A 27,620-nucleotide genomic window follows, 5' to 3' on the forward strand; every position below is an offset into this window, starting at 1 on the left:
CTTTCTTGGACTTCCACAGTGGCTATCCCCCCCATCAGCAGGACAAAATATGAGGACCACCGCTGCCATATAAGGCCAAAGCTACGGTGTCATCACGGAACTTCCCATAATCTTCTGAAGACGCCCCACCCCCTGGACTGGTGGTATGTACATGGAAAAAATGAAAAGCGCTTGTTTTCAGCTATCTTTTATCAAAGGTGGCATGTTTTGTGTCTGTGCTGTTTCGGCCCTTTTGCAGCTGTGTTCTCGCAATATTTACAGTTTAGGGCCGCAAACCTGTACTTTGTTGTGGTAGCCTTCTAGTTTGGGTTATAATCTCACTTGCTACGTTGGTCTTTTACCTGGATTCGTGATAATGTTGGAGTGTGGTAAAAGTACAATTTTGAAATTTCCCCCATGTATGTGAGGACATAGTAGCCTGAATCATGTTGCCCGTGGTAGCTACTGAGTTTAGATTATATTGAATTTATCTAATGATGATGACGTCTGAGTGTCTGTACTCAAGAAGCAGTAAAAAAATAACAGATGGGCTGGTTTAATGTTGAACAAACACAGCCGCAAGTATAAATTCCGGACTGTTATCATTTGGACTCGTCTTCAGAGTTCATGCACACTTACACGTTCACCAGACTCTCAGCTGTGACTTAGAGCAGTAAAACTAACATCTGAGACAAACGGCATCACCGCGGAATGCAGTTTTGTGTATGACTTCATGACGTGAACACTGCAGTATCTCTCATTGTGTAAATGCATTTTTAATGTTATATCATGGTGTGTGGACTTGCAGTCTGAAATCTGGATTGTGAGCTCAAATGTCCACTTGAATCAGGTAGATTTTTAACTTGTGCCTTGCTGAGTAGCAATTCAACCTGTGACCACATGACCTTTGACACAACCTTCTAGGGACAAGGATAATGTACCCTCCTGTTAACTACTAATGTGATGGATTGCGTTCAGAACTTTCATGAGTATGTGATTATCTGTGATTATTGTCTAGTCATCCATTTTGGAACATTAGAGGCAAGGGAACGGAGAAAGCACAGATAACGATGACTTCTGCATTCTTGTCAGGTGATCCAGTTTGACCAAATTGAGGCAAGACCAGTGCTAGTCAAATGCCTAGTTTGTGATTGTCAAACGGCTACAAAAGGGCAGCCGGTCGTGAGTACTGATACGTTAAAATAACTTGGAATCGCTACTCACCTATCCCTAAAACAAACTCGTGCCGCTGATGGAAAGTTTTAGCCGTTTTGAAATTGTGACTGTAACTGGGATAGGTTCCAGTCTTGTGAAATGCGAGGTCAGGTAGGGTGTTTAAAGTAATATGAAGAATCTTGTAATTGATTCTGAATGGCTTGTATGGGGAAGTGAGAGCAGTGGTAATGTATTGCCTATGGATGTTTCAGGGTAGAATTACAGCAATAGCATTTTGGACTACCTGTCAATGATTCAGAGCAGACTTGCTGAGGCACGTAGGGTGCTAGTTCCAGTCGTTTAGCTTTTAGAAAACGTGTGGAGGTCAGGATTGTAGCCAACATACACCTGACTCTGCAAATATTTTTTTAATGATCGTCAAAGTACATCATGATATTATGCCTCAATGTTTAAGGTGTCAAGAGTTAATTTATTAGATGATGAAACTCTCTTCAGCAGATTTAAAGATTAAATTGAAATTTTATCAAACAAGGCTTGAAAGAACAACCTGTAATAAATTCTTGTCAAACCCCGTTATTGGGGAAGTCAACCCAAAACAGTCGTCATCATCATCATCATCATTATCATTATTATTATTATTATTATTATTTCATTTTGGCAATATGTTCTGTGCAGTCCCACTAGTCTAAATATGGCATTCTGGTTAATATTGCGTAAGTGGAATTATGAGTTAAGCTTCAAAATCCAGCCGTTTATCCATCTCGGCGGCCATTTTGCCACTTGCTGTCGACTGAAGATGACATCACAAGTTGCTCAGGTCTCAGGTGACAAACAATCACAGCACAGCTTCAGAAAACAGGTGAGCTATGATTGGTCATTGCCTGAGCAACTGTGATGTCATCTTCAATCGACAGCGAGTGGCAAAATGGCCGCCCTAAAATGGATTAAAAACGGCTGGATTTTGCTTCACAACTCAAATTCCATAAATGTAATATTAATCATGTGATGTTTAGACTAGTGAGGTCACATATAACATATCGTCAAGAAATGTTCAAGATTGATTTCCACTTGAAAGCAAAAAGAAAGGCACAAATTAATTTGTTTCTTAAGTGAGAAAGTGACAATGGAGTTGGCGGCGTCTGCTCTTTCCCTCCCTCACTTTCTCTGCTTTTCCCTGCTGAGGTAGAAATGAGTCACTGATTCAGCAGCTGGTCTCCATCATGTTATCACCCAGGACTCTCCACACAACACCAGTTGCCCAATCATTACAAAGTAACAACATCACTTCCCCTTTGCCCTTTTATGGATACTTTCAGGAAAGAACCCTGCAATATTGGAAATGAGCGACCCAAAATAGCTATTTACTAATTCTTGTGTCTTTTAATATTGGTCAATATAGTTACGATAAGATTCTAAAACATAAAAACTCAATTCATGAATCTGACATGTTGTTTTTGTTTGTTTTGCCAGGATAGACTAAATAAACTCTATTTAATGTCTGTTATCAGCTGCAATTAATATAGTAAATAGTTGTTGCATTAATTAAAAGGTACATTACCCCAAATTGGGTAATTAAAAAATATATATATAAATGTTATAGGGGTTATAAAATTATATTCATTTATTTATGTAATTGATTGGTTGATTAAAATAATAAAATTAGTCAAATTAACATTTTTTTATTAACTGTACATATACATTTGTGTTATTAAATGATTATTTTTTTTATCCATCCATCCATGCATTTTCTTGACCGCTTATTCCTCGCAAGGGTCGCGGGGGTGCTGGAGCATATCTCAACTGGCTTTGGGCAGTAGGCGGAGTACACCCTGGACTGGTTGCTAGCCAATTGCAGGGCACACAGAGACGGACAACCATCCACACTCACAAGCACACCTAGGGACAATTTGGAGCACCCAATTAACCTGCCATGCATGTCTTTGGAATGTGGGAGGAGACCGGAGCACCCGGAGAAGACCCACACAGGCACGAGGAGAACATGCAAACTCCACCCAGGAAGGCCGGAGCCTGGACACAAACCCAAGTCCTCGGTACAGGGAGGCGGACGTGCTAACTACTCAACACCTGCCGCCCTTAATTGTAAATGCAAATTAATTAAAATTAAAATGCAAATGAACTTTTTTTAAACAACAAATGTGCTGGTCTGTCTGTGTAAAAATAAATAAATACATAAATAAATACATAAATAAATGTGGTCTTTGGTTACAAATGTTTGCCCACCCCTCCATTCAAGGCTGTGTCACAAATTTTGTATAATTGTGACTCACAATTATACGGTACAGTATTTATACTGTAGTGGCATTTTTTCCCCTTGTTGATTCTGATGTCATCCAGAAGACGGCTTTATTTGAGCTTAGCTTTTTTTGAACTACTTTTTTTTTTTTTTTTTGGGGGGGGGTAAGCCTTTATGGTAAAACCAATGATGATGCAGGATTAAAAAAGTGAATTCAATGCAAATGGCGCACAGTGCACATGCTGCCTGGGAACGCTGATTTTAAATTAATTTTGCTTCTCCTCTCTTATTTGATTGTTTATATTAATTTCAAATGCCTCTTCTTTCCCTTTGACTTGCAATGAAGAATTCATAGTAATAGTTTATTTGAATAAAACTATATTGACGGTGAATTTTGATCCGAGTTTTGGCACCCCCTAGAGTCCAGACGCACGTCGCATCTGCCAATCTCGGGAAGCAGATTCGAATAATTACTTTGGTGTACCATCCCAGTGTTGTAAAACTTTTTAAGTGATGCACAGTAGGATCTAACTTAAAACACTGACTTCTGCAAACATGCACTTCTTGTTGACTTCTGTTATGAACAGGGGAATACCATAACAGCCTGGCCAATATAAACACTTATTCTACTCAATTCAATTGATTTCAAGTTTGTTTGTTTTTGGTTTTTTAAAACTTTGTGACATCATATACTGTTATACATTTTTTAGAACAAGACTTTTATTCAGAATTATTGGAGGATGAGTTCATTAGTTTTGGCAGTCATAATATTTGACTGCTGAATAAACTCAAAAAAGTAGAACTGTCAACTTAAGCCAGCTGCACTTTGTCATGTGGTGGACTTTGTTTTGCCCTAAGAGTAGGAACTCCAAGCAAAATGCTTGTTATATTTTTGTTTTATTGGATAGTTGAAAAAATGTTTAATGAAAACAAAAGGGAGTCGGCGTTTTTGTCAAGGCCTTGAATCACACACACACACACACACACACGCGCACACACAAATGGATTCCATTTTTGAATGTTCAAAACCGCTGTTTATTTTTCCCATTCCATTTGCCGAAAGGACAGGCAGCTCTCTGTCTTGGTCCACCTCGCCTTCCTTCCACTTTTCCTTCTAAAGAAGCTCCTTTGGCCTCGTGCAGCCTATTAGTGGGCTTCCAGTGGAATCTCCTGTCCCTTCTGTTTGCTTCGTTGCAGGCGTGGCAGTGCAGACGTGAGCTGGAGCTGTCACTGCCCACTGTCACTTTACCCTCCGACGGCCCCGTTCCGCTTGATGTTTATCCACATGTCTCAGTGGAAAATAGAGGCTGAATTCTTGGAGACAGGCGGATCTCTCTCCATCCTCTTTTATGCTTTCAAGCAGATTAGTGGGCCGGCCCAAAGTTTTTCTTTGCTTCATCTGGCCTCATTTTTCAAAACAAAACAAAGCAAGTGGAAAGAAGCGGTTGTATTCTGACTTCTGGGGAATGTAATTACATCTCTGCGCTCCGCTAAATTGTTGCTTTTAGTCACTTAATAAGAATTCTAATGGGACTCGGCGGTAACATTTGCACCAGGTCACAGAGTGTAATTGATATACACTATTGATTGGTCCTTTTACTCGAGGATAATAGGGCATACCCATCCATTTTCAATACCGCATTACCTCATTAGGGTTGCGGGTGAGCTGTAGCTTGTCAAGCTGACTTCGGAAAAGAGGCAGGTATACAACGGACTGGTCACCAATCAATAGCAGGGCATAATTGGGCATGATAATGAATGAATTTGAAAATGCTAAAAAAAAAAAAAATTGATTATTTATGTCTTCAGACAAAATAGTGTGCAATACTCAACTTTAAGCAATAGATGGGCTTTTGATTCAAGTAGTTTGCGTGTTAATTAAAACTCAATCTCTCCCAGCCATTTTCACTGAAGCAATCCCATTCACTCCCAGCTGTTTTACTGGATTTAGTTGATCTCTTATACTCTGCTTCCACCTGCAGGCCGTTTTTGTAATAACTACCATTGCTTTCAGCGACCTCTTCAGGTCAGCGGCTGCATCAAAGCCTTCTGTATGCTCTAGCATAAAAAAAATAAAAACTAAAAAAATAAAAAAAGTCTTTGGGACACTTAAAACATTTAAAATAGAACGTATTTATATGTTTGTGGGAGCAAATGAGTTAAAGAATTGACTTGATGATGATGATGACAAAGTTGCGTAATAATAATAAAAAAAAATGTATGAGTATTGATTGCCATTTCAATGACTACATAACCCAAGTTTATATAATCATTGTTAACTGAGGCTCTTCCAAAGCTGTAAACCAAACAAACATCGTTAAAATCTCAACAAAATCAGTCATACCAAGTGTTGAGTTCTCTTTCGGTTCAGCAACAAAAACATCTTTTCTTTTGAATGGAGCAATTTCTCCAGTTCCACATGTCTGGCATCAGTATTTGTAATTGCATGACATCAACACCTCTGTATTAGAGTTGTGTTGAGTTGTTAAGTGCTAATACCAGCTGAGCATTTCGCGCAGTGCCTGCTTCAAGTAAATATTTTCAATGGACAGTTTAGCATATTTGGGAAACACTTGACCAAGATTCTATTTAACTACTTATCTTAGTAGACCACCCTGGTGAGCAGCACTGAAATCGAACAGATTTTTGCCAACTTTACTCCTTTGACACTCCTCCAGCTTTGATTAATTACAAAAAGTTCTGATTAATTTCCAAACATGGTTTAATATGTTTGCCAAAAACGATTATTGCTGTAAACACTTTCTTGGGTTCGACCTGCTATCATGCAAGCTGCGTCGGCTGCCATTCTATGATTAACTGAGGTCAATGTGAAATTCAAGGTCGATATAAAATTCATGTCAGGAGAGTTAAAAAACTTTTCTATAAAAAATACCGATATATTGATTACAGAAACACCAAAATTTGTTGATCTTTGGTCTCACTCCATAAAGTTTCGTTTAAGTTGTGAAGTTTTATAATGAATAAGTTAATTTAGTTCTGTTCTTTAACCAAGGAGCTGTACTACAAAATTCACAATAGGTGTTTGCTCCATGAATGGCCCAATAAATTCTGGCTCAATGACAATTTTATTTATTTATCTATTTTGACATGATGTGCAAAATTTGAAATTATGAGACAAAGATGACACGTAAGAATAAGAATCATGTAACATTTAAACAAGATGTTGCTTTTAGGGCCGACTGATTTTGAAAATTGAGTACGGTAATTGCAATTGTTTTCCCTCAATTACGCTTTGATATATGAATCTATTTTCCAGGCCCTCCTCACATTTATTCTTTTAACAAAAGCGATAAAAAAAAATCTGTATTACAATAAGCAATATCAGTTTTAGTAATAAATAAATGTAATTCTCTGTACATCTCCTCACATTTTAGGTAGGAAATTGCACCCAAATGCCAAATATCACTTCCTTTTTGTGAGCAGTATACCCAAGTGGTCTGATCCCCACTATTTTTCAAAACAGGCAAATTTCTTTAGAACAGGATAACCTTTATTATGTGACTCTTTATGGTAGTTTCACACTCAAGTTATATCCAGATCCCATGAGAAAGCAGCTCCAAGTCCACCAGGATAGTAACAGGAAAAGCTTTTGTGGCATTGTGACAAAAAAAATTCTGAGGTCATTTTGTTGAAGCCGGTCTCACTCGAGGTCTTTCCCGTTCAACAGATCATCACACACTCCATTACAATATTCTGCAGTGGCCAGTCCAAAGCGGTGAGTCAGCGAAGTTGCTGTTAATTAGTGCTTCATCTAAATTGAGACAAACATTACAAAATGGTTCAATGCAGAAGGACAAGTTTCGGCATCTGCTGCTTCGCTCTCCTGTGGCCATCATCTTAGAAAATATGACTATTGGAAACCCAGCGGATGAAAATTCCTTGGGCCCATCATCTGGTCCTCTTTAACACCCAGCAGTGGTCCTCGTGTCATGCTTCAGACCAATAAGGCTTCTTATCATTTTTTTTGTTATTGTTGGACCAATTAGATTTTTTTTCCACCTTATGAAGAAGTCAGGTCTTTCCTTTCCAAGAGCAACAGTCTGCAAATGATAATTCTCACTAGAACTGACAATATTGCATGATTTAGGAAAGATTTAAGAGCACTCATGGTTCAGTGGCAAATATGCAGCAACGGGACACATCATTTTAGCTGGAGAAATGGCTTTCGATCTATTTGTCGTTTTTCTACATGTGCATGGGAACGTGAACAATCCAATCAATGACTGACCATTGGGAGGACAGTGAGGATTACACGAGGAAGCAGATGCTTCTGAGTCAGGCAGCACAAACGGATGACTCACACTGATCTGATTGACTGCTGTTTGAATGTATCAGCGGTGTGAAAATGGCTGGAATTTTAACTCCCACATCTGCGCACTTGACAGTAGCGCATTTTGATGAATTACGCTCATTAAGCTCCAGCGTCACACGAGCACAAATGTTCTCCTGGTGGTCTTTTTGAATCGGAATATGATGATGATGATGATGATTATAAAAAACGGCAAAGCCAATTGTAAATTCATCATATAGTGTTAGCTGCACTTGATTCTACTGTTACCCTCCACTCTTGTAGCCATTTGTAAGGCACATTGCAAACCATCCAAATAGACCCAAGTAAAGGGTCCATTTTTGACCCATAGTTGGGTTATTTTTGACCCAACTGTTTTTCGAGTGTACTAACAGTAATGACTAGAAGAATGCATGTTCTCAGTTAAACTATTTTCCGTGGATTTTTCTTACTATGCAGAAGAGGACCTAATCTATTCAAAATAGTCTCTAGTCTTATACTGTCTTGGCCGTCCACCCACAAGGGGGGATGGCTCAGCCTTCATGTGAGAATGTGTGGCCTTAACTGGTTTCTACCAGATAATTGTGCCTGGATGCAGATAGATAGAAAGGCGCCAAGCAAGGACAAATCACAGCGACACAACGGCCTATCTAATCATTAAGAGATCTTACAATCTTGAGGGCAGAGATAATAGCTGGAAAGTGCGAAACCAAACACAAGGGTACATTCTCACCTTAATGTTAAACCCATCTTGACCCCATTCTTGTTTCTGGTTGGGACAGAAAACTATGATTAGACCCTGAAAAGTCTGTGTTGCCTGAAAAGATGAGTTGTTGACACAATTTCCCACACAGATTTATTATGTTTCAGTATGGCTGTGCAATAGTGTCTAAGGCTTTCTTGCGCCATACCCATATATCAATTTTTTTTCTTGCTGGGAATCAACCTGTTTGCTTCTTCAAAATTGAAAACATATTATGAAACCTCTCGTTAGATTGCGTTGTCAGTGCTGCAGCTGTGACAAACGGGGAATGACCTTTGAGCTAAAGTGAAACAGATTTCTGTAATCAGACTCTCAGTGGCTTTCTTTTCAAGGCGATCACACTAAGAGACAGCAGCCAGTGTCTCCCGGTCTTTCCAAAAGCATTTCATCTTGTTCTCTACGAGGCTGGAAATTGAAGGATTTGGAGGTGCCGCGACATCTTAAATCTCCAAATGGAGAGTGTCCCGTTTTCTCGTTTTTCACCCCTCTTTCTCCAACCGTGCCATATATCACCTTGTACAAGTCTTGTAATTAGAACTTTGGATGTTGAGAATGGATTAAAGTTGACAATGAGCAATGTGACACCGAAACATAAAAAGATAGGGTTTGAAGCGAGGTTCATGCCTTCCTGTGTGAAATTTGCATGTTCTCACTGTGCTTGAATAGTTTTTTCTCTGGGTATTCCGTAGTGGTGTAGCCAAAACCGATGTGAATCGGATTTAACTGAACTGAATCAAATTCTTACATTTTAAAATATACTGTCCTTGAACTGTATTGCACCTCATGTAGCCTTTCAAGATGTGATTTATGAGAGATATACATTACGCAAATCAGTTGCAAAGTTGCTGACGATTTGCTGTCGAATGGTTTGATCTTTGGGTAGCTTTTACATGTTAGAAATGAATAATAATCACAAAAGCTATAGTCGTACAATAGCAGAATTAAATCGTTTCACTAGAAAATGTACCATCCCCATGAATTGGGATACGGATGGAATGGTCTTCTATTAAAAAGATACGCACCACTATCCTGGCTTCCTGTATTGCAAAAATGTATTTCTTAGGATAATTGAAAATTCAAAATTCTCCAAGACAACCGAACCCTGCCTACTGTTGGTTTGGCAACTGTGGATTTGCATGTTCACAAATGTTGATGCTGATTTGTCGGGTTTTATGAAATGGATTGTTGGTATAGCTTGAACACAGTGTACAATGCTTGCTCTTTTGAGATCCACCTTATTTTCCACTACAGTTTTCTCCAGTACAGCACACGTGCTCATCTGCTGCTGCACAACACGTGTTGAGCATGTGCACATAGCATATTGGCTTTGTGGTATTCATCAGAACAATTGTATTTAAAATATGTGCCGCTATTAATGAAAACACAAAACCATTAAGGTCTGCCCTGTTCAACGTCAATACATTTGTGTTGAATTGAGTCAAATGGTACCTCGGACACATTTTAGTTGGAAATAATAGAGCATGCTACCGCAGTATTGAGTATGTTGTATTGGTTTTCAGAGGGAAAAAAAATAGCAAAGTCACATTTCGGAGGAATCCTGTGTTGCTCATTTCTCTGGAGCTTACAAAAAGAGAAGGTGACCACAACATCCCCCCGCCTCACCGCGTGCAGCTGTAGCCTGCTCTCGGCCACAGCACGGCAGCCTCAATAGACATCTCGTATGACTGCTGTCAACACGGTCATTAAGTCTTTCAGTCTGCGCCTGTTTAAACAAGCTTCTTCGGCAGCCGCTGGCCACACGAAAACCCTTTCTTTGCCACACCATGATCTGCTTCTCTCAAATTCTTGCCAGGGTCCTTTCAGTGGATGGTCAAAACATATTGTACATCAAACAAACACTGTGAGGTTTATCTGGTGCAATTATTCGCAGAGGAATGATATGAATACTTTTCTTATCTGCTTCTGTTACCACCCAAGAATAATTTCATCTTCCCAAAAGATTTGGCGAAATTATTTACACTCAACAAAAATATAAACGCAACACTTTTGTTTTTGCTCCCATTTTTTATGAGCTCAAAATCCAAAACTTCTTCCACATACATGATATCACCGTTTCTCTCAAATATTGTTCACAAACCAGTCTAAATCTGTGATGGTGAGCACTTCTCCTTTGCCGAGAGAATCCATCCACCTCACAGGTGTGCCATATCAAGATACTGATTAGAAACCATGATTAGTGCACAGGTGACTGCCCACAAGAAAAGGCCACTCTGAAAGGTACAGTTTTGTTTTATTGGGCGTGGCGAGGTTGGGAACCAGAAAACCACCAGACTGAGAAGCACTCTAGAATCAATCATGTAATTTTTCTTGTATTGCCTGCATGTGGAAGGATTTGTAGACAACGTTATACTAATCCACCCAGTAACTGTTGGTCTGTATCTAGCCTATATTGACCACTTTATTCTGAACAGTGTTGAAAGAACAGCGTAATGTCATGTTCTTTGGAAATATATATTTGCCCCACTATTGGCAAGTCAGTAAATCCAGTTTATAAAACTATAAACAAAAGAGGAGCCTAGATGGCGGGTGGGGGACATACACTACCTGTCTGTCTGCGTCGAATGGCTGCATGTCACAAAGCCAAGGATATGTCCTCTAATGACAAAACCGACTGTTATTCCTGGACAGATTAGTTAAATATGTTCTCATCTGTGATTTGAGACATCTGTGTTTTTGGTAGCGGGTGCGTCAGTCAGTCCACATTAACAGGTTACCGAAGAAGATCATGATTTTTTTTTTTTTTTTTTTTTTTTTTTTTTTTCCCAAGGTGCAATAGAGAACGAAAATTGGTCATTCATTTGGACCTTAAAGCAGTCCATAAACATTGAAAACCCGGCATACTGTCAGTCGGGCATGATCACTCTATCAAAAACAGCACTGGATTCCATCCCCCTGAGATAATTAGAATTCAAATGTGGCTTTGACAACACAGACTGCATTCGCTCTTTGTACTCCACACCCAAACTCGATAACTTAAGTTCCCGATCAGTTGCCCTTCACTGCAGCCAAGACCTCTCATGTCATGTATAAATAGACACGGTCTCCATTGGTCTAATTTGCTTTAGAAGAAGTGGTTTTGTTTGAGATTGCAGAGTGCCGAAAGATCCTTGACTGGATGAATACCAGTAGCCTCAGAGTTTTGTGGCAGTTCCGAATGATCCTGCAGCGGCTCCCAATGGGAAATGGAGTGTTGAAATATCTCCGAATATCTGTAGTCAGGTTATGTCCTTGTCATAACACTCCTGCATTAGGCATGGTATTGCTTTCTGCTGGGCAACTGTCGTATTGAATGGTAGCAGCAGGCCTGCGTTTCAAATACTCAAAGGGCGTGCGGTTTCCACCCTCTCTATTTGTTCCCCTGATGTGAGAGAGTGCAAAGTGAGGTCTCTGCACGTGCCGGGAAGTTTGGAAACGGTGTCCTTAAGACTCACTGGGGTGTTTGAAGTCTGGAAGGGTTGAGCGACCAAAACGCCAAATCATAATGTGGTGATTTTAATGTTCTCTTGTTGAAAAAAACAAAACAACAACAAAAAACAGTGCATCAACACTGTACTATGACATTCTAAATACGTACAGGTAGGTGAATGACATCTCGAGTAAAGAACTTTAATTCATGTATTCATCACAACAGGAAAAGGTCTCTGGATGGTCAAGCTGCCTGGCACACAATTCAGGACATTCGATAGCTTAACTGGCATTGTTCTCAAAAGCATGCTGGATTCGTTTTTTGGTCAGTAGTGCCAGACTGTGAAAGAAGACAGCAGCTTTGTATTTTGTTTCAACCAGACGGGCATGACCGAATCCAGAGTGTATGTTTTGGAGTTCACCGAGTGTGCCCCTACTTTCGTGATCCAGAGTTGAGAAGAACATTTTCAACCCAGCAACATTCCCAAGTGCTACCAGGGCAATTTGATTGCAGTAGATTGCGAGGTAGAAAGAAAAAATGGAGCCATGTAATTGAACTCTTAAGTTACAGGAGCAAGACCATGGACTTTAATTTGCATAATTCAGCGAGCTGTCTTCCTGATAAATTGCTGCGATACAAATTAAGATTTGTGACTGCAATGGAAAGCAAGTGTTGCTTGGTGAATTGCCTCTTCTGTGGTTGGAGCGGGAACATTTCACATAATAATTGTGCACAGTTACTCCTAATGATGGTGCCAAAAACTCATCCATACCATGATATAAATTACGTCGTCCTATAGGTTTGATTTCCACTTTGAAACCACAGTCATCCAGTATTAACTTCAAGATTAAACCGCTGCACGTTTCCTGTCACACCAACACAAACTGTTACAAATAGATGTGATTTATAACGATGTGTTCTGAGAATCAGCATGAAAGATTATTGGATGTCATTTTCACCATTTCTCAAACTAAGGAGACCTCCCAGAAAAGTGTTGTGTGTTTTCACAACAGGCTATATTTAGCTGTTTGTCATGGTGGTCCAAGAGTGGTTGGTTCATTTTCACGCTTTAGTTGTGGGGCAGCACTGAGCTGCAGAACTGATAAAATATCCTCCAAACCCAGCATTTGAGGGCCTTGAATTCATAACATATGTCTCTGGTTCCCAGATTATGAAAATCACACAGAGATCTCCTCATATATTGTAGTGGAGTTTGTTGGTCAGACTCTTGAAATAAGATAATTTTGGTAAGCCGCAGATTTTAACTGGAAAGGACAAAGTCTTCGTTTTTTTTGAGGGGGGGGGATTGTGGACTGTGTAGGCAACTACGTCGTAATCTCATAATGGTAATGTCTGCACTAAGTGAAACGGCTGTAGATGTGTCATTACAAATGGCTTCGTACTGATCATGTGTTTACTGATGCAGGAGACAATGTAGTCATGTCAAGAATTCAGGCCATGTGTTCATGAACATGGGATTTTTCAAAACATAAATTGTCAGTGTTCACATGCAGTATGTATTTTTATCTCTTTCCTGGAAAACCACTCTCATACCAAAAATGTATGTTATTCTCATTGAAGACTCTTTCCGTCAGTCAGCTATTCTGTCTCGTCTCTCACTCTGTCAGCTGGGACTGGCTCCTACTTTCCCCATGAACCTGAACTAGAGAAACGGTACACAAAACAAGTTCTAACTGGTCATTAAGTTGAAATGAATTCCAATTCCAATCAAGTATCTCATGGCAACAGTGTTTGATGTGACTCCACCAACACGTAAAATGCATTATTTATTTTTACAACCACATAAAACAGGATCTGGCAAAGGCCTTTATTGAAGAAAATGTTTGGTATAAGATGTATCATACAAGTAAATACAAGCAAATGTTTTCCCTGTAAAAGCCAAATAATGATATCTGTCAACAACAGCTATTTAAAACGATATCACAATTCTGCTTTGGCTTTGTCACAACCACATCATAAATCAAAAAGGGACAAATAATCCATAGCGACGCAGAATCAATGCGTTCTCTTTTTCCTGGATTGTGATCAGTGCCTTTTTCTGCAATCTAGGAAATCACAAATGGTGGCAAACGTGTGTACCATGTGGCACGCTCTTTATTGAAAGCAAGAACTTTCCGCATGTGATTTTTGGAATTTTAGGGATGACAAAGTGGAAAAACGGGCAGCTATTATTGGACTATAAAAGTGATCGCGTAGCATTTGTAAACAAACGCAATGATCCACTTTGGTTTACATATGTAGAGTTTGGCCGTAGATACCCGACTCTCCTGCCACACCACCAGTGTATGTAGACTGCCCTGAACACAACCCTTTCCTCATCTCTTACTCAGCGGGTGACAGCAATACATCGAGTACAGCCTGAGCAAATAAATACAAAATACAAAAATACAAAAGATAATAAAATTTACTAATGATTTTTTTCTTTGTGAGGCAAACTGATAATTTGAGAATGAATTAGTTTAATTATTGTTTGTCTAAAATTGTTCAAAAATGACTAGCCAGTTATGCTAATAGGCTAACGCTATATGAAACAGCCTCAAAACACTAACTGTTGCCGACCTGCATTTGTTGACAATGTTTAAACCTGAATACATTCCAGAGTAGTAAGTAGAGATGCGACGTGTGAAACGCTCCTCTCAGGAAAGTGTCCTCTGTCATTCTGCATGCGCCCAAGCCGCAAGCATTTTCAGGTTACATAAGAGCCTTTTGTGTAGGCGGAGATTTCCATTTGTCTATTTGTTTTTTGCTCCCGTTGGCCGCTCGCAAGTTTCCAATATCCTGATAGGGTTAGCTTAGAGCAAAATGTCATTTTAATGGAGTGATAGAAAAAGGACGAAAAGTGTATTCCCAGCTTTTTGCTTTCAAAAACGCTTAAACCTTTTATCACCTGTCAACTCATTTGTTTACAGACTGTAAGTGGGTGTTTGGAATCAACCCTGCATGCTTCACTAGGAACTTTATTCCTATTTTTCCGACGATCATCCCAAATATATGGCATTATAATGACATTATGCAAGTTTTTAGATAAAAAGAACCCACACGAATGAATGACAACAGTATGCATAGTTTTCAAACATGAGCCTGTGATGGCCTGTTTAAAGCAACGTAAAGTACAATAGAATCTTGGAAATTGAAAATCTTTTCCGGCTGGCTGTCCGACATTCACTTTATTTGGGGTTTCGTCAGCTTATTTCTTGTTCGACTTTTGAAAGAAACATCTTAATTGTTTTCACTTTTGATGTACGCACGTTCACCTGACCATTTGCATGCAGCTGAAGCTGTAAACTAAAACTTCAAGTTGATTATGTGTCTTTTGAGCTCTGTCCCCAAAGTCATGTGTGACATTTACAAAGCACGGTCTTGACTCAGCTGAGTTTTGATCTGGTCACTGACTAAACTTGTGGTTGGATGACAAAGCATAATGTTGCTGGTAGCGCGACCACATCATACAACATTTGACAAGTGGAATATCTGGCAAAGTGTCCATAAACCTGCAAAATAGAGAGTATTATGTACAATACAGTTATTGTGTTGGCCTAGCAGTCTATTTGTGTATTAATGTGGAATTCTGCTCAAAGTAGCCTTGCGATCAAAGTCCTCACAGCAAGACAGACACTATAAAAATGCACATTTGAGCTCTGGGATTCGTATAAAACCGCTCTTTTTGCCAAATGTCCATCTAAAGAGAAAAACATCACTTGTCTCTTTGGTTGATCCAAGATTAATACTATATGTAAATAAGACAGGACAGACATTGTCACCATAGACAAGACAAAACATCCCAAATGTATGCCATAGTTCTACACCAATAATTCAATAATCTTAAGTCATAAGTTGCATGTATATTTATAATCATAGATATGTTTTACCAATTAACTCTCAGATGCTTTGTCGGTTAATTAGAGCAGTCAAAACTTGTAAAGCTTCACCACAGTTAAATAATTAAACACAACAAACAGTCAGAGAAACATAATCCAAGAAAAACATTTGGAAATGGAATGTCAGCCAGGCCAAAGTCCTGCTTTTTGAATTGAGGGGATGTTGGGATCACGCTGCTCTTTTCTTCAACTGTCAAGGACATCAGTCTGCCTCAGCGTGAAAATTTGGGAACCTAAACACCCATTAGTCGCACACAGCTGCTTGAGGAGTTAGCCATAGCTATAAAATGTCGAGGATCATGTCCCTGCCTGACCTAAGATATAGAAATGGAAATTATGATGGCAAGAAGACATTGGTCTTCGTCACAACGCCACATGGCAGCATTCAAGTTAAGTGAATACACTTTGGATCAAGAGTAAGCAAAGTATGGCCTGTGTGCCATTTGCTTTGTCATATTTAAGGCAAACCCAAAAACTTTTTTTTTTTAATACTTTGTCCTGCACTCCCAAAAACGTATTTATACGGGGGTTTTTTTGTTTTGTTTTTTATTCTAGAGCATAGAGAAGGCTTTGATGCAGCTTCTGACGTGAGGTCGCTTAAAGCAATGGTAGTTTTTGTTTTACAAACAACGGCCAGCAGGTGGCAGCAGAGTATGAGATCAACTAGGGCCATATAACTACAAGCTCTTTTCCCCGGTGTTTTCAACATGTTTGTGATGATGATGATGAAACTTAGCTCAACTCTAATGCTAATTGATGCAAAACGGAAACAGATACAAATGTTTCTTTCTTTTTTTTCTTGTTGAAAGAAGAGACTCTAATCTTTCTTTTGGTAGGTTCCATATTTTTACAGCAATAGAACACAATATTCTATGGGCCTTGCAAAATCAGTCAAAATCCAGTAAAATAGCCGGGAGCGAAGGGGAAATCAGTGAAGATAGCCGTGAGTGAGTTAATTTTAGCCAAGTGGTTTATTGTAAATAATTTTATGCACCATGTTAGTCAAATAACCAATGTTTTAATATTCTTGTACATTAAAAAAAATAAAAAATACATCATCCACAAATACCTTGGCCCATTTGTCCAATTAGATGAATAGAAATGTTTACTCAGCAAATCTTTCTTCAACCACTCATTCTGCCTGAATGGAAGTTCTTGTTGGGAGTCGGCCCAGAGCTATATCTCAATGGAGAGGCTGATGATGTGCGCAGACCTCCGATTCCAGCTGTGGATACATGTTCAAAGGATACAAAGACTTGATCTGCAGACTTAACCTGGTGGTACAGACGTGCTGAAAGTCAGACGACCGCTAAGGGGCATTTACATTTTCACTTCTGTTGGAAGAACAACACAAAAAGTGCAATTATTTGTCATTCTTTTCAATGTTAAAGGAAGTGTCCCGTCATGTTAATTAGACGACATCACAGTGAAGAATTTCTACTCGGGTGCCTTTTTCATTCAAAGAATTGAATCCACCTTAGTTTGATCCTCTTGTGACGACAGGCAAGACAATATTGCGACAGGCCCACTCACAACTTTCATATACCTTGAATGGGAATGTGACGTGTGTCCTGTGCATATGAACCAAGTAGTTTTCAGTGGTCTTGCTGCTGTTCCTCTCTTGAGTTCCCAACAGCGCAGATGGCGGCCGGGCCCAAGGCCAGCAGGTCTGTGACTGTTTAGTGACTGGGATATACTGTAGGAGTGGGCAGCTGTCCTGGAATTGACAAGCAGACATCTTCCTGTCTGAGAGAAGAACTCCTGTAGGTGGTAATGAGTCACTCTTACAGATCTATGGCTCCTTTGTTTTGTCCACAGATAGAAGACAGAAAGTTAAGCACTCATCTGCTTCCATCGCACAGGCCACTAAATGACAACTAAAATAAACATTAAAAAAAAGAAAAGGATGTACCAGAATTTGTAAAGCCTCTTTTTTTTTTCCAGTTAGTTATAATTTGATAAAAGTTGAGTTGAAATTGATCAATCAATCGTCAAAAGGTCTTATTATTAGAGATGTAACGATATCCAAACATAATATGACATTGTCACCATGTGAAGACCACAATATGATAATTATCACGATATTCTAGGGAGGTTGGCGAAAAAAGTCACAATAATGTAAAAAAAAATGAGCTCGCGCTAAAAAAAAAACACACACAATGTTGTGCTTTTGAACATGACAGCAAAAAAAAAAATATAAATATTCTATATAAAATTATTTAATTATATGTATTGAGGTACTTGCAAATGCAAGCACACATTGAGAGTTCCTACACATATTGACTCTGTTCACAAGCATATTACTTTCCCCTTCATCTGACCATTTGCGTGGATTTTAAACAAAGAAGGGCCAAAACGTCTTGTGAAAATTAACCTGCACTAAAAATAATAAAATAATTTTTTTTTTAAAGTCAGCAGAGTGTGCTAGAACTGCACGAAAGAAAATCAACCTGACTATTTTTAACAGATGTGCTGCTGTTAATATCGTGACATGACGACGACGACATATTGTGGCAGTTTTAATATCACAATATTGCCGTTATCATTACATCCCTACTCACACACAATTATTAACCGCTAATCTGCTGATCTCAACAGACGCAAATGTGATGTTTTCAACAAGAAGATTATTTTCAAATGTCTGTCATTTGTAATTCTGGTGTAGTATGTCCATTTTACCAGAGCAGTCAAGGGTACATGGAAATATACATTACATGCCTCAGCATCATGGCTATTAATCTGTGGAGGTAACATCAGCTTTGAACTTCCAAAAAAGTGCCTGTTTGGGGGGGGGGGGGAATGTAAACACTACTGTCGCCAGGCCATCAGCTGCATCTCCTAATTAAAGGAGTTTGAATGCACACTGATTCCTTGACAACACCCATTGGTTTTTCAGAGGGGAGCTGCGGGAACTGAGTTTACTGCAGTTGCCGTCATTGTGGTCGGTGACGGGAGCCACATTTGCAGATCTAGGGCACCTTGGGGGAGCTTGGGGTGAAGTTGAGATGAGTCATTAGAGGTCAACGCAGCTGAGTTTGATATGTTTGAAACACTTGTCACTCAACAAAGGAGGCCTTTAAATACACCCCTTTCGACCCAGGCCCATTTTAAATCCTGCAGTTGTAACAGGATGCTAATGTTATTTATTTCCATTGAGGTCCCATCATGAGCTACATACTAGATACAGATGGTCTTCAGTTCTTTACAGGGAACAGCAACTTTGTCATTTGAAGGCCAAATGACATGCAGAATGGAAATTGGGAATACATGTCCAAAAATGACACCTGGAAATTTTTCATGGAAAAGCTCCCCCTGATGCCCATTTACCAATCACGTTGTGGTTTTTAAATCCAGCTTGAAGACAGCAGGCGTCCTTCTTCTACATGGGTCATTAATTGCTGACGGAGAGGATCATTTTACGTAATGTTATGTAAGGATGACAGAAAATAGTGGGACTCAGCACGCTGGACAGCCACATACACGAGCTTGAGCGATATGGCTCAGAATTAGGTGTAACTAGAGAACAACTATTTGAGAGGCAGAAAGAAAAGATCACACGGACTATTTTATTATTATTATTATTATTATTATTATTATTAGGTTCAAGGGATGGAGCAGCTCGGAGCAAGATCGAGATATTAAGACAAAAGAGCTGAATCTTCAGATGAACAGTAAAAGTGCAGAGGCGGCCATTGGATTTTGTATGATCATTATTGTGCTGTTTTCACTGTTTTGAGTTTCCCAATGACCCTTCAAAGACTGACAGGTGCGTGTTTCTGTGGGAGCCTGTGCCAATGCAGGTGGGAAGAGACAATTACAGTAGTTGTCAGGACTGCTTCAAGCTCACTCTTGAACACTCTTACCACTGTCCAATAAAGAATGTATACATGTATTTCATGTACGGTTTTAAGATTCACACCAAAACCACCATATTCTTTGACATAACACACCTTGAAATCGAAAATCCATTTCAGTTAATACAAATCATATAAGAACCAGAACAGCATCAGTGTACTTTGCACAAACTGTATCATACTTTACAATAGAATCACAATTTTAAATATTTTCATTTTGGTGTATTTTATTTGATATATTATGAGATTTATTTGTGTGTTCTTTAAGTGAAGTTCAAGGGTGAAAGAATGTCATTTAGGGTGTTTTTATTGCTGTCAAATTTGTCTCCAATGGTATGTAAAGCTAACAGGGTTTGGTTAGGCCGGGATTGCAAGGGCATTTTCTGGTCTAATGCATCCGATGACATGCATACAACTAACATCAGTTCAGCCAAGTAATGCATGCAGGTCTGTCCCTGTGGTGTTCCTGAACGGGTTTGTTCTCACATGGATTCATACCGCCCTCTGCTGGTTACAAAATGCAATAAAAGCCATTTGTATGACTGCAAAGTAATACAGTCAAAGAACTCTCGCCCAAAATCAGATGGGATAGAGTAGACTCATCTCATCCGCAACCATAATGAGGATAAGTTGTGGTATAGAAAATGGATGAATGGATAATCAATGGAATCTTTTAGAATCCACATAACACGCATGCTCGTTTAGGACTCATCATGCAGGATGTCTGCAGCAAGGATTTAAAGCCATGGAAAAGTTTCTCCGTAATCAATGTACAGTATATTTATGTAATGCATACTGTGAGAGTTCTGCTTCACATGTGCGTCATGCTCTGCTCTGCAACCAATCATTTGTTCCCATTTGTCTTCTTTTCCATTCAAATAAGATAAAAGATAGAAATCTGCTGCTTGTCACATCCAATGTGGATGAGTTAGTTGAATCTTAAACTTAAATGACCTTCAAGTCACTTTATTCCTTTCATCATCTGATGAGCTTTGGATTCCCCTAAATGCCCACTTAATCCTGATGTTGTATTCTTTAGGAAGCACATGTAACGCCAATCACAGGACAATGTTTCTCCCGGTGACAGTGACTTCCATTCTTTGACTGATTAAACCACACAATGCGCCTTGTGAACAAAGAGTGTCTTGATTGTAGGGGTGTTAAAAAAAATCGATTCGGCGATATATCGCGATACTACATCACGCGATTCTCGAATCGATTCAATAAAAAAAATCGAATTTTTTTTTTTTTTTTTTTTTTTTTTTTTTTTTTAAGAACTCAGAATTGTTCATTCGGTAGTCTTACCGATTCAACGTCTTATCATCATTGCCTTTTTTTTTTTCTTTTTTTTTGTGTGTGTGAATCGATTATTAAACTTCCATTTTTAATGGAAAAATATTCAACAAAACGTCTGACTTCGGGTTAGGATTCACACCTTGAGCATGGAAGAATGTTATATGAACGGAACATTAAGCCTTAATATTTGATTTTAATGCTGTTCAAACATGAAACAGATTACAACCTCTATAAGACTGAAATTTCAGATAAATAAATAATACATTTTCATATAAATCTTACACTCTACAAGCTTACTGATTAGTATTTTCTAAATTTTAATGAAAAAAAATCGCAACAATCGACTTGTAAATTCGTATCGGGATTAATCGGTATCGAATCGAATCGAATCGTGACCTGTGAATCGTGATACGAATCGAATCGTCAGGTACTAGGCAATTCACACCCCTACTTGATTGGGTCCTTACCATATTCTGCCGCTGCTCTCATCCTGCAGGAATGCTGACTGAAACATTCTATGGTCAGTCCTGTTCAAATTGCCTTTTGCCCGTTTGTTGGAAAAAGAAGTGTAGCAATTGAGAGAGACTGGGCACAACGCGGCGCAAGGAAGGAAAAACAGAGGCCTGCTACTTTTTGGGACTTTGAACGCCACAGAACAAAACGCACATTGAAGGATTGACGTCTGTTATGTAACGCAGGGAGATTTTTCTTGATGTCACGATGTGGTGCCAAGCACAAGAGGCTACCGTTAGTGGCTTCTTTGTGAAGCCACATTAGTGCAGATGGCGAGGCCAGACATGTAAACATTGAAGCCACCCTGGTTAGATGGCTTCGAGTGGGTGAAATAGTGAGGGAGCATGGAGAGTTGGTCACAGATTTGGATAGTGCTGGGAAGTTTATCAAAGCATTTGAATAGGTTTGTCAGCACCATTTTCAGAACCATGAGACAGACCACTGCCATTTTTAAGGTAAATAATCACTGTAAAAGTATGGAAGAGGTTTAGAGCCAGTGAAGAGGAAAAAAAAGGTTGGCAAAACTGACTTTATTCTCAGAATTCTGACTTTAAAGTGAAAATGTTCTCTCTATTCTCAGAATTCTGACTTTAAATTCTTGACTTTAAAGGGAGAATTCTGACTTTATTAGTGATGCTATTATTCTCACTTTAAAGTGAGAATTCTTAGAATAAAGTCAGAATTCTCGCTTTGATTGAAGTCATAATTCTGAGATTAAAGTCTGAATTCCAATTTTAAAGTGAGAATTCTGATATTAACTCATTCACTTCCAGCCGTTTTCACGGAAGCAACCCCGTTCCCTGTTTTACTGCATTTGGACTGATTTTGCAAGGCCCATAGAATATTGTGTTCTACTGCTACCAAAAGAAAGATTAGAGCCTCTTCTTTCATCAGGAAAAACAATATATATTTGTATCGGTTTCCGTTTTGCAACAATTAGCATTAGAATATAGCTAAGTTTTATCGACATTCACATTCCTGGTGAAAACATTGGCAAAAAGAGCTTGTTGCAACATGGCCCTGGTTGATCTCGTATACTCTGCTGCCACCTCCTGGCCGTATTTTGTAATAACTACCATTGCTTTAAGTGACCTCTTCAGGTCAGAGGGTGCATCAAAGCCTCAAACCCTGCTCTAGCATTAAAAAAAAAAAAAGCACAAAAAAAACGTATAAATACGTGTTTGGGAGCAAATGAGTTAAAGTGAGAATTCTGACTTTAAAGTGAGGACTATAAGTCAGAATTCTGGCTTTGATTAAAGTAAAAATTCTGAGATTAAAGTCAGAATTCCCATTTTAAAGTGAAAATTCTGAGATTAAAGTCAGAATTCTGACTTTAATTCCAGAATTATGACTTTAAAATGAGAACTCTGACTTTGTGACGTAGAACTATGAAGTGTGGGGAAGTCAAAGTCAGAATTCTCACTTTAAAGTCAGAATTCTGAGAATAAAGTCAGAATTCTGACTTTAAAAAGTAAATTCTTGAACAACCTGTAAGTTAGTCAAGTGTCTTGCAAGGGTTATGCAATTTCCAGTCTATTTTGCGTAGGTGTCTGTCACAATACTTTGGCACATATCTGGCTACGATGTGCGGAAGAAGTGAGAGGTTAACATTAAATATGCACAGTTTATTGGAGATGCAAATGAGGACTGTCCATCCACGATGGCGGTCTGTGCTGGACTGCCTGCCATTCTTAGTTCCAAATGAAAACACAGCTTGAATGATTTATGGTCATTATTTTTTGCTGATTCGATTAATATTCTCTCTGCATTTGCATTAATAAAGCTTATTTTAAGAAAAATGATATTAAAATGAAGCCCACTAAATATCACAGATGGCAGCTGCAAGGTTTTCCGATGAGCGTATACGATATTGGGACTTGAAATTTGGGGGTTTGAATGTTATTTTATTCCTGAAATGTTTGTGGCGACATGACCCCGAGTCTCACCTTTCACCGCAGGCTTATGGCATTTCACAAAAATGCCACTAATGATGTCGGGCTTAGCCACAGCTGAGGGCCTTGACACCCAACGATAATAAATAGTGGAATGCCTTTGGGAAGGCAACAGAACAGGTCCGTTTATCTCATCTGTCATTGCGGCATTGGCAGAAGATCAGAGTGGAGTTTAAAGTATTATGTGTTGAAGGAAATTTGCTGTCAGTAGTCTTTAGCGGGCATATGTCTTATTCGGAAGAGACAATCTCATGGATGTTATAGGCTAAGCCTCCGGAAAGCAAACATAACAGCGGTGATTTCATATCGTCTTAAAAAACATTTATGGATAAATTAGGGTGCATTTTTATATTTTATGTTACTATAAATTAGATAGCAAAAAACGATTTTAGTTAAAAAAAAATCAGCCTTAATTTGATGACCTGAATCGAATCATTTAAAAAAAAAAAATTTATTCTTCAATCATACTGCATCACATGTATTAAGATACTTTTATGAGAGAGATACACTAATTGGTTTGATGTTAAATACATATATTTTTTATTAATTAACTAGGATATAGTGGGCTTGGGAGATTTTTTTTTAAAACATGTTTTTGCATTTTAATAAACGCGACAAAAGCTTCAGCCGTACTATATCAAATGGAATCGTTGCATGGGTGCCTTTCCTCACATGGTTTCTCTGTGCCCCGCCATGTTTTGTTTTTATTTATTTATTTATTTATTTATTGGGTGGGGGGTATGATGTTTTATTTATGTATTTATTTATTTATTGGGTGGGGGGTATGATGTTTTGTTTTATTTATTTATTTATTTAGTTTATTATGGATGTTTGAATTGTTTAGCACCTTGTGTTGCACTTTAATGTATGAAAGGTGCTATATAAATAAAGTGATTGATTGAATCAATCCCGGCCAATCGAAGAGGCTGTTATCATGTATGCATCTGTTTCTCAAGGTATAATGGACTCAAATTTAGAAGCTGCAGACCAACATTGTGAAGCAACCCTGGAGCTCAAGTCTTCCCATAACGGTGTTAATTATTCTCATCGGGGCACCAAGGTGACACTTTTTTTTTGCATTTTGTCCTACCGCAAGTCCTGTTTGTGCTACTAGTACAAATATTTCCTGTTTCGTTTTCAGGCAGATTGTGCTAAAAAAGAAGAGTTCAACAAGAAGAGGTTTGGCCTTTTATGATCACCACACGTCACTCTGTTGACAGATTATTTTAATAGTTGTCCCGTGTTCTGTTAGTCGCTCTGGCAACAATCCAGGCAGATTAAAGCGAGTGGTGTCGTATAAGAGGAAGACGCATCATTTGGTGGTGGCTCGGAAAAAGCCCCAAATTTCAGCCAGGACACATGATGCAGCAAGGAAAGACAACAAGAATATTCAGCAGGAGATGTTTGACGTGGACCCTCAGGTGTTGACTACAAACAGCAGGACTGGAAGGACTGCTTCTCAACGGGATGACTTCTTGAAGCTTGCTGAGGTCAGAAATAAAAGTCAAATGTTGTCATTCTTGTCAATTATTCTGACTCATTACCGTCTTTTCTGATTTTTCCAGCTCACAAGGGACCACAACACAATAACGGAGCTGCTCATTGGAAGAAACCTGAGACTTAAAGTGGCCTTAACACTGTGGAAGAGACATTTTGGAGAGTTGATAACATACTTCCTGAGGTATATGTACAGCACTTAAAATATTTGTTTGACAACGTGTCATAAAAGTAAGACCATTCAACATTGTGAAGGGCTTTGATACTTTAATACTTTAATTCAGTTTCAGTGAGCGAGCGGGTTTAAACAAGCCAAGATTATGATTTCAATGAAACCTGATGTACTTGTTTATAATGGTGGAACAACACTAAATCAAAAATGTTCAGTCAATCGGGGCATGAGTTTGGGAGCTACGGCCTACCAAATTTTGACATTTTTTGCAACAAGGGGCGTGGCCACCTTCATTTGAACCCTTATATCTCAGGAACTACTGAGTCAATCTTGACAAAACAGGCAATTTAATTTTAAAGGCCAATTATTGTTTTTGTTTTCTTGAGTTACTGTTTATATTAATTTCAAAGTATTTTCGTGTATTTATGAAAGACCTCGCTTATATATATTATTTATTAGGGGTGTGAATTGCCTAGTACCTGACGATTCGATTCGTATCACGATTCACAGGTCACGATTCGATTCGATACCGATTAATCCCGATACGAATTTATAAGTCGATTGTTGCGATTTTTTTTTCCATTTAAATTTAGAAAATACTAATCAGTAAGCTTGTAGTGTAAGATTTATATGAAAATGTATTATTTATTTATCTGAAATTTCAATCTTATAGAGGTTGTAATCTGTTTCATGTTTGAACAGCATTAAAATAAAATATTAAGGCTTAATGTTCCGTTCATATAACATTCTTCCATGCTCAAGGTGTGAATCCTAACCCGAAGTCAGACGTTTTGTTGAATATTTTTCCATTAAAAATGGGAGTTTAAAAATCGATTCACACACACACACACACAAAAAAAAAAAAAAGGCAATATGATAAGACGTTGAATCGGTAAGACTACCGAATGAACAATTCTGAGTTCTTAAAAAAAAATATATATATATATCGATTTTTTTTTTATTGAATCGATTCGAGAATCGCGCGATGTAGTATCGCGATATATCGCCGAATCGATTTTTTTTTAACACCCCTATTATTTATCTCATCCTTGCTGATGTCAAAATGTTTAACACTTAAGTGATTATCACGTGTTACTTTCATTAATAAACTAAATAATTTAACCAGTTACTGCCCCCCCAAGAATTTAAAGTGGAATTTAATGTTTGTGGAGTATTTAATCATAGTTGATATTTAAGAAGAATTGATGTTCCATAATTAATCAATATTGGATTGATTTGAATCTAATCAAATCGAAAAAACCTAAATTGAATCGAACTGAACTCTTGTGAATCTAAATCGAATTGAAAGTAAAAAAATAAAAAAATAAATCCTTTATTTGATCAAATTTATTGAAAGTTGAATATTCATTTTGTTATGAAACAAACTGTCAAGCATTGTCATTTCATATGTGCTACACAGAATCCAAGACAACAGTGTCTTTGTTGACATGCTCCCACTAATAAGCAAACGGTAAGCTCGGAACCGTAACAGTATGACTGACTACAAGTTAAATCAATGTTAGATTAGTCTAATGTTCTCTGCAGCCTGGATGACGACTCCGCCAACATCACCATCGGCTGTTGTGTGGACCTGTTCCCATTGGTTCGGAATGTCCTCATCAGTCCTTATGAAAAGTGAGTTTTTATCATGAAGCTGCTGCACACTGGATTTCAACTGCTGGTTTCAGTCTACCACACTTGTCTTGGTGCACTTAGATATGTGACCGTTGGTTTAATGTGGATCAACTGTGTCTTGGCACGCTGGTGGGAACCGCTTCAAGCAAGTGGCTACACTGGATCGACTTCTTTGGATAGGTATGTGGTTTCAGTTCTCTTATTTTTGTGTATCTGCTATCTAACAAGATACAAGAAGATTGCCATATTTGCGATATTGGTCCAATTAATACCTCTTCGCTTCATTTTTAACTGTTGCAGAAACTTCCCCGTCTTTAATCAGCAGTTGCTGCAGTTATGGCATCAAGAGCCTAAACTGAAAACTTTTCCCGGAGCTGCAGGAGACATGGCAAAGGTCAATGGTGCATGTTAGGACCATTATGCTGTCTTCAACCAGAATATTTCCTTGATCATAAACCGTGTTTTCCCAACAGGTCATTGACTCCTTCCTGTCTCAACTTACTTTCCAGCCATGACGAGCCAGAAAACAAACTTTCCTCAAGTAGAAATCCATCCCTTGAGGTTCTGAAAATGTGCAATGGTCTCATGTAATTCTAAACTGAGAGATTTACTATTCAAAAAAAGTTCTGTACAGTACATCGTCTGTGTCCTTTTTCCATGTGCAAACGCTGCGTTTTTCATGTAAATATTGCCAATCAATCCATGACTATTCGTCTTCTTTACATCCCTTGTTACATGAAGGAGGTCTGATGATTTGTTTTTGCTATTTAACCGTGAATGCATTTGAGCTGCTGTCAGTTATTAGGAGCTGAACCGCGTGGACTTCGGCCTTCTGAACCTCTTGAAGGACTTGGAGCTGTCGAGAGATATGAGCTGACTCATCTAACCACTCGC

At 38.6% G+C, this 27,620-nt stretch overlaps 2 protein-coding genes across 2 annotated transcripts in view; both read left to right on the forward strand.

The window, feature by feature from the left end:
* Positions 1-4,720, forward strand: part of LOC144031793 (diphthine--ammonia ligase-like) — a 35,116-nt gene extending 30,396 nt beyond the window's left edge. The window contains exon 7 of the mRNA XM_077539216.1: positions 4,552-4,720. Coding sequence (XP_077395342.1) covers positions 4,552-4,720 — 169 coding nt within the window. The remainder of the gene's footprint in view (positions 1-4,551) is intronic.
* On the forward strand, positions 1-27,362 carry LOC144031901 (KATNB1-like protein 1). The gene is made up of 10 exons (XM_077539420.1): positions 1-143; positions 24,379-24,482; positions 24,564-24,601; positions 24,675-24,912; positions 24,988-25,103; positions 26,512-26,562; positions 26,637-26,726; positions 26,808-26,906; positions 27,027-27,120; positions 27,200-27,362. Exons 2-10 carry the CDS (start codon positions 24,384-24,386, stop codon positions 27,239-27,241), a joined length of 867 nt encoding a protein of 288 aa, XP_077395546.1. The 5' UTR covers positions 1-143; positions 24,379-24,383; the 3' UTR covers positions 27,242-27,362.
* The last annotated feature ends 258 nt before the right edge of the window (positions 27,363-27,620 follow it).

Source organism: Festucalex cinctus, chromosome 12 (assembly GCF_051991245.1).
Source record: "Festucalex cinctus isolate MCC-2025b chromosome 12, RoL_Fcin_1.0, whole genome shotgun sequence".
NCBI lineage: Eukaryota > Metazoa > Chordata > Actinopteri > Syngnathiformes > Syngnathidae > Festucalex > Festucalex cinctus.

Bases quoted from the DNA above. Each gene is read 5' to 3' on its own strand.
- LOC144031901 (XM_077539420.1), top strand. From the start codon at position 24,384: ATGGACTCAAATTTAGAAGCTGCAGACCAACATTGTGAAGCAACCCTG. The intron at 24,913-24,987 runs GTCAGAAATAAA...TGATTTTTCCAG, and splicing joins ACTTCTTGAAGCTTGCTGAG to CTCACAAGGGACCACAACAC. The intron at 25,104-26,511 runs GTATATGTACAG...TGTGCTACACAG, and splicing joins TTGATAACATACTTCCTGAG to AATCCAAGACAACAGTGTCT.